This window comes from Chiloscyllium punctatum, chromosome 24, assembly GCF_047496795.1.
Source record: "Chiloscyllium punctatum isolate Juve2018m chromosome 24, sChiPun1.3, whole genome shotgun sequence".
In the NCBI taxonomy this organism is placed as follows: Eukaryota; Metazoa; Chordata; class Chondrichthyes; order Orectolobiformes; family Hemiscylliidae; genus Chiloscyllium; species Chiloscyllium punctatum.
In genome coordinates this window covers 49,321,402-49,339,936 of record NC_092762.1, presented here as the reverse complement: position 1 = coordinate 49,339,936, position 18,535 = coordinate 49,321,402, and the positions used below count along the sequence as shown (strand labels likewise).

The window sequence follows — 18,535 nt, the reverse complement described above, 5'->3', positions numbered from 1 at the left end:
ACTCCAAGGTCTCTGTTCAGCAACACTCCCTAGGACCTTACCATTAAGTCTATAAGTCTTGCCCTGATTTGCCTTTCCAAAATACAGCATCTCACATTTATCTAAATTAAACTCCACCTGTCACTCCTCACCCCATTGGCCCGTCTGATCAAGATTCCATTGTGTTCTGAGGTAACCTTCTTCGCTGTCCACTATGCTGCAAATGTACTAACTATACCTCCTATATTCACAGTCAGCAATCTACCAGAATGAGGCAAAGAAAGCTTTCCTCAAGTAGCTTTTGGAAATACTTTGCATCTGCTGTTCTCTAGCAAGCTGAGTAAATTACTACTGGACGTAAAGATTTGAATAATTATAACATTGAAGGTTACAATTTACACTGTGCCTAGACTCCATGTAATAATGTTTTATTGAACGCCTGTTCGAGGACCTGCATCTTTCTAGTTTATTCTGATGGCTTAGCTGCTAGATGAATATTCTGCCATGTAGTTGTGTTCAACACCTAAATAACATCCAGTAGCTTTGAAGAGCTAGATAAAGCAGTTAAATCACATCTGTCAGTCCCTGTGGTTCCAGTTGGCGGAGCTTCTTCTTATTTTTCCCAATTTTTTAATCATTGCTTTTATTAGAATTACTGTCTGAGCTGACAAACTTCCGGTTGTATGCCAGTAGCCAGCCAGGTAGACTGATAAAATATTTATTTAAGTTTAATTTCTCATGATCAGTACACTTGCTTGCTTCACAAACATGACATAAAAATACTCTCTGCCGGGGGATTTTTTTTTTGTTCTCTGGCAAGACCAAACTTCGTGCTCCTTCCTTCCCACTGGGTTATCGACCAACCTTGCTAGGCCACTACACAGAAAATTAAAAGTTAATTGAGAAGTGTGGTACTGGAGTCAGAGATATTAGTAGATCAGTTAGGTTTTGAAGATGGTCAGATCGATTTGATACTCTTGATGTCAGCCCACCAGGTTTATTAAAATCAGTTTTGCAACGTCCTGTGGAGTTTGTAATCTGTTTTGTTAGTCTAGTACCAAGGTCACTCCACTGCCCTTTTTCCAGCTCCTAGAATGAATTTATTGACAACCTCTCAAATCACTCAATCCATTACTTGCATTTTATACACGTTTCAAGTCATGCCAGTGGTTTTGAATATGCACATACTAAGATAAAACGTTACAGGCCCCCATGCTAACAAAACAGGTTTTGGAATTGTGTGGGTAGTTCCAGTAAATCATACTTTTCCTAATAATTGTTCATCAACTTTCAACAAATTGTTACAATTGAAGGTTATTGTTGTGTTTAATTTACAGGCGACTCCACACCATGGAATGTACTCACGGGAGGAAGAGCTTCTGCGTGAGAGGAAGCGCCTCGGCACATTTGGAATTACCTCATATGACTATCACAGGGATAGTGGACTTTTTCTCTTCCAAGCCAGTAATAGTCTTTTCTTTTGCAAGGATGGAGGGACAAATGGTTTTAATGTAAGTGCAAAATTAATGTAGCTACTGTGGTCAGGTTCTTGGCCTGTTGTTTCCACTATGAACAGTATTTGTATTGCCTGCAGTTTTGTGCAGATTAATGGCAATTCACCTCAAGTTTTGGGATTCGGAGCTTGGGCCCCCTAGTGGGGCCTTGTTTAAAAATAAAGGTTTTTTTTGATCTTAGGCCCTTAGAAATTTTGACTTCAGCATGCATGTTTTTAAAAGCAAAGTAAGATTTAGTATGGAAAATACCAATCTTTAAAAAGTTACTATTTGAAGGAGCCTTACTGTATCTAAATGAAGTTGTAACTGTTTGACGTGTGAGAGTATGGCATACCATTAATGCAGACTTTGCAGGTTCATTGAACTAGAGTTAAAAGTAGGTCCCTTGAAGACAGTGGAAAGCATGGTTGAGGACAGCTATGACTTAACAGACCAATTCTGCAATAATTTCAAAATTGAGATTAACTTCCTTGCTGTCTTACATGACGAGCATTTAACTATGAAGTTGAAAACCATTGAAGGAGCATCCCAGGTCTAGGCTCATGCAAGCCAGTGCAGCAGAGGAGAAAAGTTCTTATTTGATAGGTTTAGGAGATGTCATAATGACATCTCATCGGTATTTAGTAGCCCCTTCTCAACAGTGGAATGGAGCTACATACGGTGGTCACCTTCAGTATGCAGTTTCAAACACTAAGAACAAAACTTGATCAAGTTAATTTTGACCTTTTGAAAGAGATGGGCAGAATGTTGGAGGTAGAACAAAAGTGAAATCTTACTTGAGTTAGTTTCTCCAACAAAGTGAAATGGGCCAATAGGGACTGTAAGTTATTTGGTAATCTTGTGTGGCTTGTTAATTAAATAAACAACTAGCTTCTTACTGTCTGCGCTCAACTTGTGGCAAGCGCCATTTTTCCCTGGTATAATGAATACAATTCGTTCCTTTTTCCTCACGAGCTAGATCTTTGCTGTTTTACAGATATCGCCAATGAAGCCAGTAGAGATTAAAACAAATTGTTCAGGACCTCGAATGGATCCTAAGATATGTCCTGGAGACCCATCCTTCATCTCATTTATAAATAACAACGACTTATGGATAGTGAACATTGTGTCTGGTGAGGAGAAGCGATTAACATTTTGCCATAAAGGTAAGACAGTTTACAACTAGGTTGTAAAAGCCTGCTACAATGCATTAATGTTGTCAGCATCAAGTCTTTTCTGGATTCAATCTTCATACACCCCTTTATGTTGTACTCTGATGTTTATGATTAAGCAATTCGCATCTCATGTAGGCAATGTTTATTTACTATATCCATTGTCATTCTTTTTGGCTGTTGTGCCGGGAAATCTTTTTGTTATTTAACCTTTCATGACTTCCATCTTATCGCAGACCTTTTTCGTTCCCTGTCGTCGTCCCGCTTCCACTGGCTTGAAATCTTATTTCTTTCTACAGCTGTGAGGGAGGAATATCAACCTGATAAACTAACTCATTTTTCTTCTTCAGTGCTATTTTAGCTACTGAGTTTAATCAACATTTCATTATTTTTATTTCCAACTTTCAACATCAACAGTGCATTTTTTGTTTTATTAATGTTGGAGATGTGCTTCCGGAAATGGTTTTGCCAGGCCAACTTTGATCCCAGAAGCTGTCCAGTTCATCCTGTCAACGACATGCAGCAGTTTATGTAAAAGCAGATTTGCTTTAAACCAACTGCTAGCAGAACATTAAGCTAAAGTTCTACCATAGTTATTTACCACAAATCGCCAATTATGTTGAAGCCAATTTTGAGGGCGGTGGCTAATTGTAATTTTTTTGCCCCAAGATTTCTCTTCTCTCCTGCTCCAGGTTCACGTATTGTTGATGACAATCTTCACACATTAAAGTTAAACTTCCTATGTGATCCTGTGTCACATACTTCTAGTCTGACACAACGGTGGTGATTAACATTGTTGAGAGTATGCTGGAATACTATCAACTTGCTGATCTTATTTCCAATACCAAGTGACTAAAAGTCAGTTTGTTGGTACAGGACTAGAATACTTTGGAAAAAAAAGCACATTTTGTTAACGCTCTTTGTGTTGCACGTATCAGAACTTTGGCAAGAATACCAATGTATAGGAAACTGTATTTTTATCGCACTTATCATTCATTATGGAAATGTTCGTTTTTGCATTGTACTCTTGTGCGTGACCTGATCAGTGCAAGACAAATAGCTTTGATGAAATTATTTTTCAGGCAGGCAGAGTCTAGATTAGAGTGATGCTGGAAAAGCACAGCAGGTCAGGCAGCATCCGAGGAGCAGGAAAATCGACGTTTCGAGCAAAAGCCCTTCAGGAATGAAGGCAGGGAGCCTCCAGGTTAGGTGGTCAAGAACGAGTGTCTTGCCTGTTTAATGGATTTGAAGGCCACTATGTGTTATTGCTATAATATTAACATAATATTCACAACTGCTTTACTGGTTACTGATGGTCTCCCATTGGAATTGAAGGTATGAAATTGGCTGCAGCGCTTTGTTTTCTGGAATTCATAAAAGATTAAGCTCCACAGTGAATATTCTGATTGGTTTCATTGATTCTGCTTTGAAAGTGAAGGTCTCTTAATAGTGTCACTTGTCTGACTCCAATCTGTGGTGCAATTCAGTCAGTACACCAATGCAAAGTCATACTGACTTCAAATTCGCATTGTTTTGCTAGGTTTTGAATTTATTCTAAATGAGTATAATGTTTTCCTTTTCCAGCATTTGCTGTGCGTCATTTCCCAGTACTAAATCCTGTTGCTTCCTTTTTGGATAAGTAACTGTGAGAAATGAACTGTTTTTGGGGAAAAGATATTAGTTCATGTGTGGATGTTACTGTCATAGCCAGTATTTATTGCTCATCCCTTGTTCTTGAGGTTGAGGTGCACTTTGAACCTAAGAGATGATAGAAAAGAGACCAGTTGGTCCAACAGTCCATGCTGATCTTTCTACTTCACATTAGACTTCTCTAACTCTTCCTCATCTGATGTTATCAAGATATCCTTTATTGTTGCGAAAAGGGGCACCAAGTTGCCCTCATCAGGACTTGGATGCAACAGCTAGGCTTGAAAAAGAAATATCTGTTTATAAAGCATGGGAATAGGGCGCTAATTTGTTGGGCCAATCTGGTTTCTTGCATTTCACTCCTGATGAGTGCAAAGAGAAAAGCTTCAAATTTGTCTCCTAGCAAGTTTCATGTTCTGTACTGCCACGCAATTCTTCCTATCATTTGTCTGGCTTGCCCTTTATTTATCTCCTGATGGATGGCTTATGTCCGAAACATCGATTCTCCTGCTCTTTGGATGCTGCCTGACCTGCTGTGCCCCTCTAGGACCACACTCTTGATTCTGATCTCCAGCATCTGCAGTCCTCACTTTCTCCCTTTTATTTATCTTTGTCAATTTTCTCAGTTATCTGCTATGAGTTCCACATTCTAACCATTCCAGTGAGTTGCCTGCAGAGCCCAGATGCATAGATCTACTGCATAGATGAGTTCTTTTCAAACTTGCATAGTATCTTAAAACAAGCCCTGATGTATGTCAGGTTATGAATTTTGTTTTTGAGACGTTATAATTTGTAAACTGGAGCAAAGCCAGTTTATCTATCCATGGTTAAGATGCAGCAAACATTTAGAATGGCACCCATAGAACATTTGACTTAATGTTCCTTTATATTAAATTTCACAAGTGATTGCACTGTGACTAGAATGTTCTCTCTTTCAGGTTTGCCTAATGTAATAGAAGATTCTAAATCTGCAGGAGTAGCTACTTTCGTAATACAAGAAGAATTTGACAGGTTTACTGGGTACTGGTGGTCTCCCATAGGAATTGAAGGTATGAAATTGGCTGCAGTGCTTTGCTTTCTTGGAATTCATAAAAGGTTAAGCTCCGCAGTGAATATTCTGATTGGTTTCACTGATTCTGCTTTGCAACTGAAGGTCTCCTAATAATATCACTTGTCTGACTCCAATCTGTGGTGCAGTTCAGTCAGTACACTAATGCTAAGTCATACAGACTTCAAATTAACATTGATTTGCTAGATATTAAGTTTATTCTAAACTAGTAGAATGTTTTCCTTTTCCAACACTTGCTGTGTGTCATTTCCCAGTACTAATTCGTGTTACTTCCTTATTGGATGAGGAACTGTGAGAAATGCACTGTTTTTGGGGAAAAGGTATCAGTTCATGTCTGGATGTTACTGTCAAAGCCAGTATTTATTGCTCATCCCTTGCTCTTGAAGATAAGCTGCACTTTGAACCTAAGGGATCGCAAGAAAAAGGTAAGTCTAAGGCTGGTATAACAAATTTGGGGAGTAAGTTAAATAGTCAAGACAGGCAAGAGCACAGCAGAGAATGAGGTAAAACTGATAAATTAAACTGCATTTATTTCAATACAAGAGGCTTGACTAATAAGGCAGAGGAATTTAGGGCATGGTTGGGAACATGAAATACATCAGTGACAGGTAAGTTGTTGGAGGGGATTCTGAGGGATAGAATTTGCATGCATTTGGAAAGGCATGGACTGATTATGGATAGTCAGCATGGCTTTGTGCGTGAGAAATCATGTCTCACTAACTTGATATGAATAATTGACAAAATTGAGGGCAGAGCGGCAAACGTTGGCTATGTGGACTTCAGCAAAGCGTTTGACAAGATTCCACACGGTAGACTGGTTAGTAAGGTTAGATCACTTTGAAGGTAGGATGCAGAGTGTAGTGGCACAGACTGGAGGCCTGTGTCCACTGGTGTGTTGCAAGGATTGGTGATGGGTCCACTGCTTTTAATCATTTACATAAATGATTTTGATGTAAATATAGCAGGTATGGTTAGTAAATTTGTAGATGACACCAAAGTAGGTTGTGCAGGTGGACAACGAAGGTTATTTCAGAGTGCAACAGGACCTTGATCAGATGAGCAAGTGAGTTGAGGAGTGACAGAGTTGAATTTAGATAAATGTGACGTGTTACATTTTGGCAAGACAAACCAGGGTAGCATTTATATACTTAATGGTGGGGCCCTGGAGAGTGATGCCGAACAAAGGGACCTAGGAGTACAGGTGCATAGTTCCTTGAAAGTAGAGTTGTCGGTAAACACGGTGGTGAAGAAGGCATTTGGCATGCTTGCCTTCATTGGTGATAATACTGAGTATAAGAGTTGGGATGTATGTTGCGGCTGTGCAGAATATTGTTAAAGCTACTTTGGGAGTACTACGTGCAATTCTGATCACGCTTCAGTAGGAAAGATGTTGTTAAACTTGAGAGGCTGTGGAAAAGATTTACAAGGATTTTGCCGGGATTGGAGGGCTTGAGCTATATGGAGAGGCTAACGGTTTTGTTCCCTGGAGCGTTGGAGGCTGAGGGGTGACATTGTATAAATCTATGAAGTTGAGGGGAATGGATAGAGTGTATAGTCAAGGTTGTTTTCCTAGAGTCGGGGATCCACAACTAGAGGACATAGATTAAAGGTGAGAGGAGAAAGATTTAAAAAGGACCTGAGAGGCAACTTTTTCACACAAAGGGTGGTGGATGTATGCAATGAGCTGCCAGAGGAAGTGGTGGAGGAAGGTATAATTACAGCATTTAAAAAAGAATCTGGATGAGTATATTAATAGAAAGGGTTTAGAAGAATGTGGGTCAAATGCTGGCAAATAGGACAAGGTCAGATTGCAATGTGTTGAATTGATGTGTCTGTTTCCACGCGGTATAAATCTTTGATTCTGTGACACTCCTGACTTGTGCTTCTTCAGTGATGGACAGATCTAGTGAGTTAGGAATGCATGCTACTTTCCTCCATGCACTCAGTCCCTAACTTGCTCTTGTAGTTGCAGTATTTGTGTAGCTGGTTCATTTTTGGTTCCTGTTCAATGTGGTATCCAATTTACCAACTCATCATGGATTACATGTGACTTAACCTTTCAGACCAGCCTACCATGAGCGACTATGTCAAATGCTTTATTGCACTGTTTGCAATTCCTCTGGTACCAGTGCAGTGTATGTCCAAATATCGCAAAATCTGGACACCAATCAAGCTTGAACTGATGAGTGGCAAGTAACATTCACATAATCCAATGTGCTGGGCAGTATCTGTTACCAAAAGGGAAATCCAGCTACCACTCCATGACATTTAAGGACTTTATCACCGTTAAATCTCCTCTGTCAGGATTCTAGGGGTTGCCATTGGCCAGAAACTGACATGTCAGAGGATTGTAATTCAGTGATGATTAACTCACCTCCTGACTGCTCAGTCTGTCCACTGTCATAAAGGCACAAGTTAGGAGTGTGGTAGAATATATTCCACTTGCCTGAATGAGTCCAACAACACTCGAGCTCATCACTATTTAGAGCAAAGCAGCACATTTAATTGTCACTCCATCTAGTACGTTCAACATTCATTCATTCCACAACTGAGGTATGGTGGCAGCAGAAGATATGATTGCAATGCAGCACTGTCCAGATCTGCAACTTGTACCATTTAGAAGGACAACGGCATGGAAACACCACCACTTGATGTCACACAGCATCCTAACTTAGGAACTGTATCGCTTTCCCTTTTGCTGTTGCTGGCCAACATCGTGGAGGTTTCCTCCCTGTCAGCACTGTGGGTGTACCTACGCAATAAGGACTGCAGCGGTTCAAGAAATCCCCTCGCCATCACCTTTTCAAAGGCAATTAGGGATGGAAAAGAAATACTGACTGAGCCAGTGATGTCAGTATCCTGTGAATGAATTTGCTGTCTGAAAACCAAAGTGAAAGTAAAACATAAACATACAAGGATAAAGCATTAAAATGATACCATGTCTTGAAGGTTTCAGTAATGTCACCTGAGTTAATAAGTTTGTAGGCCAGTGGGGAAAATGCTGTGCAACGTGATGGTGGACAATGGTTGAGGGAGCAATGAAGAGATTGTAAGGGAGTGAATCAGGAGTGGATACTGGATGTGATGGCGAGTGCACAACCAAGATTGAGAGGGGAGTGTGAGATTGAGGTTGTGGGGTGGGAAAGGGGAGCATGTGGTTAAGACCTGTAATCCCCTGTCTTCCTTCCTCTCTTCCTCCCTCGCCTCCTGGTGCCCACAACCCCACCAGTTTCTCAATCTCTATGCTCCACTCCCTGCCCGATCCATAAAACTGGTTGGGTGTAGAGATTGTGGTTACTGTTGTCAAATCACATCTTTCTAATATTTGTTCACCGGCCTCTTGATTGGGTGAAATATTCAAATGTTCACATGAAAAGGGAAAAGGATTAGAGAACCCTGTGTAAAGGCTTTGTTTTGCCTCCAAGAGTGAATGCGTTATTTTAGTATCCTGGCCAACATTTATTGCTAACATTGCTAAGGCAAATTACCTGGTTATCTTTCTGCTTATCAGATGCATTTCTTGGCCAACAGCAATGACTGAACTTCAAAGTATGCTATTGGCTGACAAATGCTTTGAGATATCTAAGGTCATGAAAGGCAGTATGTAAATGAAAGTTCTTCTTTAGAACAAAACTTTGTATCTGACTTTAATAAACAGGAGTACTATGTCCAGCATCATCATCAATTGTACCAATGTGTTTTTGCCTTACTTGTAGATTCAGATGGCGTGAAAACTTTTTATCTTTTGTATGAGGAAGTGGATGAGTCTGACGTGGAAATCATTCATGTACCATCCCCTGCACTGGAAGAGAGGAAAGCTGACACCTACAGATACCCACGAACAGGTTAGAAGTGGGGCTCATGATTTGAGATGCACTGGCTTATTCCAAGAATAACAGTTGTGAATATTTGTACAGCTATTTATTTTTAAATCCACACTTTCTCTGATGAGTTAATGAAGTATTTAAAAATAGTGGAATTTGTAGTCACTTCCTTCCTGTTTTAAAGTTGTGGACTCTGAACATTGGAGCTTTACACCCACCTAGCAGAGTTGTTTAACATTTTGATCTTGCTGTGCTGCGAATGGTGAAAAGCACCACAACATCCTGATGGTATGCTCCATCTTAATTCTTTTGAAGTATACTGAATGCTAGGAGAAAGTGAGGACTGCAGATGCTGGAGATCAGAGCTGAAAATGTGTTGCTGGAAAAGCGCAGCAGGTCAGGCAGCATCCAAGGAGCAGGAGAATCGACGTTTTGGGCATAAGCCCTTCTTCAGGAATGAGGAAGGTGTGCCAAGCAGGCTAAGATAAAAGATAGGGAGGAGGGACTTGGGGGAGGGGCGTTGGTAATATGATAGGTGGAAGGAGGTTAAGGTGAGGGTGATAGGCTGGAGAGGGGGTGGGGGCGGAGAGGTCGGAAAGATGATTGCAGGTCAAGAAGTCGGTGCTGTGTCTGAGGGCTGGGACTGAGAAAAGATGGGGGGAGGGGAAATGGGGAAGCTGGAGAAATCCGCATTCATCCCTTGTGGCTGGAGGGTTCCTAGGTGGAAGATGAGTCGCTCTTCCTCCAGGCGTCATGTTGCCATGGTCTGGAGATGGAGGAGGCCAAGGACCTGCATATCCTTGGTGGAGTGGGAGGGGGAAGTTAAAGTGTTCAGCCACGGGGCGATTGGGTTGGTTGGTGCGGGTGTCCCAGAGGTATTCTCTGAAACGTTCCACAAGTAGGCGGCCTGTCTCCCCAATATAGAGGAGGCCACATCGGGTGCAGCGGATGCAATAAATGATGTATGGGGAGGTGCAGGTGAATTTGTGGTGGATATGGAAGCATCCCTTGCAGGGCGGTGAGGGAGTGGGGGGGTGGTGTGGGCGCAAGTTTTGCATTTCTTGCGGTTGCAGGGGAAGGTGCTGGGAGTGGAGGTAGGGTTGGGGGGGGGGGGGTGTGGACTTGACGAAGGAGTCGTGGAGGGAGTGGTCTTTCTGGAACGCTGATAGGGGAGGGGAGGGAAATATATCTTTGGTGATGGGGTCTGTTTGGAGGTGGCAGAAATGACGAAGGATAATACGATGTATCTGGAGGTTGGTGGGGTGGTAGGTGAGGACCAGTGAGGTTCTGTCCTGGTGGCGATTGGAGGGACCGGGTTCAAGGGCGGAGGAGCGGGAAGTGGAGGAGATGCGGTGGAGAGCATCGTCAACCACGTCTGAGGGGAAATTGCGGTCTTTGAAGAAGGCCATCTGGGTTGTTCGGTATTGGATTTGGTCCTCCTGGGAGCAGATGTGGCGGAGGAGAAGGAATTGGGAATATGGGATGGCATTTATAGAAACTGTCCGTGTTGATTTCGGATTTGTTGTAGGTACTAGTTGTCCGACCGACTCCCACAGCTACCTAGATTACACCACCTCCCACCCTTCCCCCTGTAAAAACGCCATCCCATATTCCCAATTCCTTCGCCTCCACTGCATCTGCTCCCAGAAGGACCAATTCCAATACCGAACAGCCCAGATGGCCGCCTCCTTCAAAGACCGCAATTTCCCCTCAGACGTGGTTGCCGATGCTCTCCACCGCATCTCCTCCACTTCCCGCTCCTCCACCCTTGAATCCTGCCCCTCCAATCGCCACCAGGACAGAACCCCACTGGTCCTCGCCTATCACCCCACCAACCTCCAGATATATCGTATCATCCTTCGTCATTTCCGCCACCTCAAAACAGACCCCACCACCAAGGATATATTTCCCTCCCCTCCCCTATCAGCGTTCCAGAAAGACCACTCCCTCCGCAACTCCCTCGTCAGGTTCACACCCCCCACCAACCCAACCTCCACTCCTGGCACCTTCCTCTGCAACCGCTAGAAATGCAAAACTTGCGCCCACACCTCCCCTCTCACTTTCCTCCAAGGCCCCAAGGGATCCTTCCATATCACCTGCACCTCCACACACATCATTTACTGCACCCGATGTGGTCTCCTCTATACTGGGGAGACAGGCCACCTACTTGCGGTACGTTTCCGAGAACACCTCTGGGACACCCGCACCAACCAACACAACCGCCCCATGGCTGAACACTTTAACTCCCCCTCCCACTCCGCCAAGGACATGCAGGTCCTTGGCCACCTCCATCGCCAGACCATGGCAACATGACGCCTGGAGGAAGAGCGCCTCATCTTCCGCCTAGGAACCCTTCAACCACAAGGGATGAATGCAGATTTCTCCATTTTCTCATTTCCCCTTCCCCCACCTTATCTCAGTCCCAACCCTCGGACTCAGCACCGACTTCTTGACCTACAATCTTCTTCCCGACCTCTCCGTCCCACCCCCTCTCCGGCCTATCACCCTCACCTTAACCTCCTTCCACCTATCGTATTTCCAACGCCCCTCCCCAAAGTCCCTCCTCCCTACCTTTTATCTTAGCCTGCTTGGCACACCTTCCTTGTTCCTGATGAAGGGCTTATGCCTGAATCATCGATTCTCCTGCTCCTTGGATGCTGCCTGACCTGCTGCGCTTTTCCAGCAACACATTTTTCAGCTGTATACTGAATGCACTTGCCAAAGCCTCATCAATCTGTCAATGCAGAAATTTACAAAAAGATTATGGTTGAAGTGTCACCTTTAATTTGAAATGGAACAAACCATCTGAAGGATAGTGAAGTCATGATAAGCACCTTGACTTAGAGACCTGTCCATGTGTTGTGGAGAGAGAAATTCAAACAAGCCAATTGGATAGTGTGTCAGTTTTAACATCATTTCACAGTAAAGGAAGATGCTGTTTTCGACACAGGCAAACAAATCATTGCTATGTGGAAGTAGGTTGTTTTTTGGAAATGGGAAATAATTTTTAACAGCAAAAGATGCCTAAGAGTTTAGCTTCTGTTTCAAGAAGAATGGAGCTGAGCAGATGATTAGGGAGCAAAGAGTTGCTGTGGACAATGCTATTGATAATCAGATCCAGAAAACCTCAATGCAGATTGGGCAACGGTTGAACAACTATTGAAGGACAGTGGAAGTTTCAACCCATCGTGACACGGAGCAGTAAATTGCTGGAGAGCTGGAAATGACAATGGGGCAACTTGAGTAATACCCACATCTGTCAAAGTGTGGCAAACGTTGAAAGCAGTTCATAAGATGTGTTTTAGTTGTGTTGGTTAATGTGTACATTGTCTTAATTTTGACATATCAGTTGCCTGTTAATTAATGATAGATCTATTTTGATTTTAGTTTAATTTTTATATTAAGTGGAATATTTCATTGTTTCTATCACTTGCTGGGCAATTCAGCTCTCTTTTTAAATATTAGCAATCTTTACGGGGATCAAAACAAATGATTGTCACCCTTGTAATAGATTCTTTGAAAGCAGTCTGAGTGTTTGTATGCCACAAGAGGGAAAAGTATATGTGATGATGCCAAATATCAATACACCATAATAAAATCCATGGTGTTTTCACTTCCACAAATTTATTTGTTTCCATGTGTGGTCATTCATGTTTGAGATGTAGTCGTTTAGCAGGAAAAGAGCCATTATGTTTAAGCAGATAACAGGAGTTATCTTTTACAACAAGGTAATTACCTAGGAATTGGTTACAGCAAGGCTTTATGCTATTACATTCTGGAAACTAATCTTTTTAAAACCATCAGTCAAGGTGTTATTTTTTATCCCTTTTTATATTGTGCGCATCATATTTGTACAGTTTTATTGTTTACTACTCTAGAATGTCTTTTGTGGAATTTCTGACCACTCAAGACAGCGGATCTGAAAACGAGTTGTTCGTTTTGACACATTGCTTACACATTTCCTAAATATTGAAATAGTTCTGAATAGAATTAAACATAAAACAGTACAGGCCCTTCGGCTCTTGATGTTGTGCCAAGCTTTTATCCTACTCTAAGATCAAACTAACCTATGTATCCTTCATTTTACAATCATCCATGTGCCTTTCCAAGAGTCGCTTAAATGTCCCTAATGTTTCTGAGTCCCCTACCACCACTGACGGTGCATTCTATGCACCCACGACTCCCTGAGCAAAGAACCAACCTCTGACATTTCCCCTGAACCTTACTCCAGTCACCTTAAAATTATGCCTCTCATCATCTTGTACACATCTATCAAGTCACCGCTCACCCTTCTTCGACCCAGTGAGAAAAGCCCAAGCTCCCTCAACCTTTCTTCATAAGACATGCCCTTCAGTCCAGACAGCACTCTGGTATATCTCCTTTACACACTCTAATGCTTCCGCATCCTTCCTATAATGAGGTGACCAGAACTGAACACAAAATTCCAAGCAAGGAGGCCTTTGTGTGGAGCTGCAGAAAATGGGGGAGATATTTAATGAGTATTTTGCATCAGTATTTACTGTGGAAAAGGATATGGAAGATATAAATGGTGACATCTTGCAAAATGTCCAGATTACAGAGGAGGAAGTGCTGGATGTCTTCAAACGGATAAAGGTGTATAAATCCCCAGGACCTGATCAGGTGTACCGAAGGACTCTGTGGGAAACTAGAGAAGTGTTTGCTCGGCCTCTTGCTAAGATATGGATAGTCAGAAGTGAGGTGACGGAAGACTGGAGGTTGGCAAACGTGGTGCCACTGTTTAAGAAGGGTGGCAAGGACAAGCCAAGGAACTATAGACCAGTGAGCCTGACCTTGGTGGTGGGCAAGTTGTTGGAGGGAATCCTGAGGGACAGGATGTACATGTATTTGGAAAGGCAAGGACTGATTAGGGATAGTCAACATGGCTTTGTGCATGGAAAATCATTTCTCACAAACTTGATTGAGTTTTTTGAAGAAGTAACAAAGAGGATTGATGAGGGCAGAGCGGTAGCTGTGATCTATATGGACTTCAGTAAGGTGTTCGACAAGGTTCCCCATGGGAGACTGATTAGCAAGGTTGCATCTCATTGAATACAGGGAGATCTAGCCATTTGGATAGAGAACTGGCTCAAAGGTAGAAGACAGAGGGTGGTGGTGGAGAGTTATTTTTCAGACTGGAGGCCTGTGACCAGTGGAGTGCTACAAGGATCGGTGCTGGGTCCTCTACTTTTTGTCATTTACATAAATGATTTGAGTATGAGCATAAGAGGTACAGTTAGTAAGTTTGCAGATGACACCAAAATTGGAGGTGTAGTGGATAGCAAAGAAGGTTACCTCCGATTACAACAGGATCTTGACCTGATGGGCCAATGGACTGAGAAGTGTCAGATGGAGTTTAATTCGGATAAATGTGAGGTGCTGCATTTTGGGAAAGCAAATCTTAGCAGGACTTATTCACTTAATGTAAGGTCCTAGGCAGTGTTGCTGAACAGAGAGACCTTGGATTGCAAGTTCATAGCTCCTTGAAAGTGGAGTCGCAGGTAGATAGGATAGTGAAGAAGGCGTTTGGTATGTTTTATTGGTCAGACTATTGAGTACAGGAGTCAGGAGGTCATGTTGCGGCTGTACAGGACATTGGTTAGGCCACTGTTGGAATATTGCATGCAATTCTGGTCTCCTTCCTATTGGAAAGATGTTGTGAAACTTGAAAGGGTTCAGAAAAGATTTACAAGGATGTTGCCAGGGTTGGAGGATCTGAGCTACAGGGAGAGGCTGAACAGGCTGGGGTTGTTTTCCCTGAAGCATCAGAGACTGAGGGGTGACCTTATAGAGGCTTACAAAATTATGAGGGGCATGTATAGGGTAAATAGGCAAAGTCTTTTCCCTGGGGTTGGGGAGTCCAGAACTAGAGGGCATAGGTTTAAGGTGAGAGGGAAAGATATAAAAGAGACCTAAGGGGCAACTTTTTCATGCAGAGGGTGGTAGGTGTATGGAATGAGCTGCCAGAGGAAGTTGGGGAAGCTGGTACAATTGCAACGTTTAAGAGGCATTTGGATGGGTATATGAATAGGAAGGGTTTGGAGGGATATGGGCTGGGTGCTGGCAGATGGGACTACTTTGGGTTGGGATATCTGGTTGGCATGGACAGGTTGGACCGAAGGGTCTGTTTCCATGCTGTACATCTCTACGACTATGACTCTAAGTTAATCTAACCAGGGCTCTATAGAGCTTCAGCATAACCTCTCGACTCTTAAACTCAATCCCCCTGCTAATGAAAGCCGACACACAACATGCTTTCTTAACAATCTTATCAACCTGCTTGGCAACTTTGAGGGATCTGTGGACATGGAACCCAAGGTTTGTCCCCACTGCCAAGAATCCTGCCTTTAACCCTATATTCTGCATTCAAGTTTGATCTTTCAAAATGAATTGCTTCACACTTTTCTAGGTTGAACTTCATTTGCTACTTATCAGCCCAGTTCTGCATCCTGTCAATGTCTCATCGCAACTACAACAGCCCCCACACTATCCACTGCTCCACCAACCTTCTGTCATTGGCAAACTTAGTAACCCACCCTGTCACTTCCTCATCCAAGTCATTTATAAAAGTCACAAAGAGCAGAGGTCCCAGAACAAGATCCCTATGGAACACCACTGGTCACCAAGCTCCAGGCTGAACACTTCACACAACTACCAACCTCCGTCTTCTATTAGCCAGCCAATTCTGTATCCAGACAATCAAATTCCCCTATATCCAATGCCCCCTTACTTTCTGAATGAGCCTACCATGGGGAACCTGATCAAACTCCTGGCTAAAATCCATGTATGTCACATCCATTGCTCTACCTTCATCAATTTGTTTTGTCACATCCTCAAAGAATTCAGTAAGGCTTGTGAGGCATGACATGCCCCTCTCAAAGCCATGATCACTATCTCTATTCAAACCATGGTTTCCTGAATAATCATATATCCTGTCTCTCAGAGTCCTCTCCAATAACTTGCCCACCACAGGCATAAGACTGACTGGTTTGTAATTCCCAGGATTATCCCTTTGCCCTTTTTTGTACAAGGGAATGACATTTTCCTAGTCATTTGGCACTACTCCACTGGACAGTGAGGACACAAAGATCATCGCCAAAGGCGCAGTAATCTCTTCCTTCCTTCCTGTAGTAAACTTGGGTGTATCCGATGTGACCCAAGGGACTTATCTATCCTTATGTTTGTCAAAATTTTCAGCACATCCTCCTTCTTAACATCAACCTGTTTGAGCATATGAGTCTGTTTCACATTGTCCTCAGAAACACCAAGGTCCCTCTCAACAGTGAATACTGAAGCAAAGTATTCATGAAGGAACTCCTCTATCACCTCTGAATCCAGGCACAAGTTCCATCCACTATCCTTGATCAACCCTGCCCTCAGTCTGACCATTCTCTTGTTCTCTACAAAAGTGTTGAACACCTTAGGATTTTCCTTAATCCTACCCACTAAAGCTTTTTCATGCCCCCTTCTAACTCTCCAAAGTCCATTCTTCAGTTCCTTCCTGGTTACCTTGTAACCCTCTGTAGCACTGTCTGATCCTTGCCTCCTCAACCTTAAGTGAGCTTCCTTCTTCCTTTTGACCAGATGTTCCACATCCCTTATCACCCAAGGTTCCTTCACCCTACCATCCCTTCCTTGCCTCAGTGAGACAAACCTATCCAATGTCCACATTTCTGTCGTGCACTTTCCTGAGAACATTTCTTTCCAATTTAGGCGCCCCAGTTCCTGCCTAATAGCATTGTAATTCCTCCTCCACTGGTTAAATACTTTTCCATACCATCTACACCTATCTCCCTGAGATATATTAAAGGTCATGGAGTTGTGATCAGTTTCACTAAAATTTTCTCCCACCGAGAGGCCTGGTGCCTGGTCTGGTTTGTTGCCAAGCACCAAATCCAATATGGCCACCCCTCTGGTCAGTCTATCTACATATTGAGTCAGGAATCCTTCTGGGACACACCTGACAAAAACTGCTTCATCCACACTTTTAGAACTAAGGAGTTTGCAATCAATATTAGGGAAGTTGAAGTCACCCATGACAACAATCCTGTTACTTCTGCATCTTTCCAAAATCTGCATCCAAATCTGCTCCTCTGTGTCTCTATTGCTGTTGGAGCATCTGAAGAAAACTCCCAATAAAGTGACTGCTCCTTTTCTGTTTCTGACTTCCACCCATACTGTCTATGAAGACAAACCCTCCTGGACGACTTCCTTTTCTGCAGCTATGATACGATCCCTGATTAGCATTGCCCTTCCTCCACCTCTTTTAACGACTCCCCCATTCCTTTTGCAACAGTTAAACCCTTGAACATCCAACAGCCATTCTTGCCCCTATGATATCCAAGTTTCCGTAATGGCCACAACAACATAGTTGCAATTACAGATTCATACTCTAAGTTCATCACCCTTTTTCCTTAAAATAGACACACTTCAACCTATCACACTGACTGCAACTTCCCCTATGAACTGTCTGTCCCTCCTGACAGACTCTCTGGCTGTTTGCTATCTACTCCATCCTCAAATCTGTAACTCCACTTCTCATCCACTTGCCAAACTAGTTTAAACTTCCCGAAGAGCTCCAGCAAACCTCCCGCCCAGGATATTGGTGCCCCTCCAGTTTAGGTGCAACTCATCCTTCTTGTACAGGTCCCATCTTCTCCAGAAGGTATCCCAATGATCCACATATTTGAAGCCCTTCCTCCTACACCAGCCCTGCGATCACGTGTTCATCTGCACACGCTTTCTGTTCCTAGCCTCACTAACCCGTGGCACCAGTAACAATCCTCTGATTACTCTGTTCGTCCTGCCTTTTCACTTCCAACCTAACTCCCTATATTCACTTTTCGGGTCCTCAAACCCTTTCATAGCTATGTCATTGGTACCGATGATAACAAATTTAAATGTTTGTATTAGAAGGTAGTCGAAGGGCTCTAGGTTCCTTTATGACTTTTCTGTTGCAAGCTAACATTGAAACTTTATTATCTCATTCTTACAGGAAGTAAGAACCCCAAGATAACACTTAAATTGTCTGAGTTCAGAGCAAACAGCCATGGGACTGTAAGTATTCCTTTGAAATGTTGGATAAATAGCATGATAAAAACAATTATTTATGTTGAAAGCGTCAGACTGTTAGAAATTATGGGACTGTTTTTCTGTATTTTCACCTACAGATAATGCATTTTTCTGTTAGTGCTTCCTAAAATTTGACATAAGTGTTTGAATATTTTTAAAGTAGAGATAGATGCTTGATAAGCAAGTGGCTGAAGAATTATTGAGGTTAGTCAGGCAATGGAGTAATCAGATCAGCTACAATCTTGAATGGCAGAATAGGCC

General features: G+C 42.8%; 1 protein-coding gene across 6 annotated transcripts in view; it reads left to right on the top strand.

Annotated features, from left to right (window-relative positions):
- dpp9 (dipeptidyl-peptidase 9) overlaps window positions 1-18,535 on the top strand; it is a 111,040-nt gene that overhangs the window by 60,252 nt on the left and 32,253 nt on the right. For all 6 annotated transcript variants that reach the window (XM_072593796.1, XM_072593801.1, XM_072593798.1 and 3 more), the window contains 5 exons: window positions 1,317-1,490; window positions 2,470-2,638; window positions 5,230-5,340; window positions 9,077-9,205; window positions 18,198-18,259. In XM_072593796.1, the coding sequence (XP_072449897.1) occupies window positions 1,317-1,490; window positions 2,470-2,638; window positions 5,230-5,340; window positions 9,077-9,205; window positions 18,198-18,259 (645 nt within the window). The remainder of the gene's footprint in view (window positions 1-1,316; window positions 1,491-2,469; window positions 2,639-5,229; window positions 5,341-9,076; window positions 9,206-18,197; window positions 18,260-18,535) is intronic.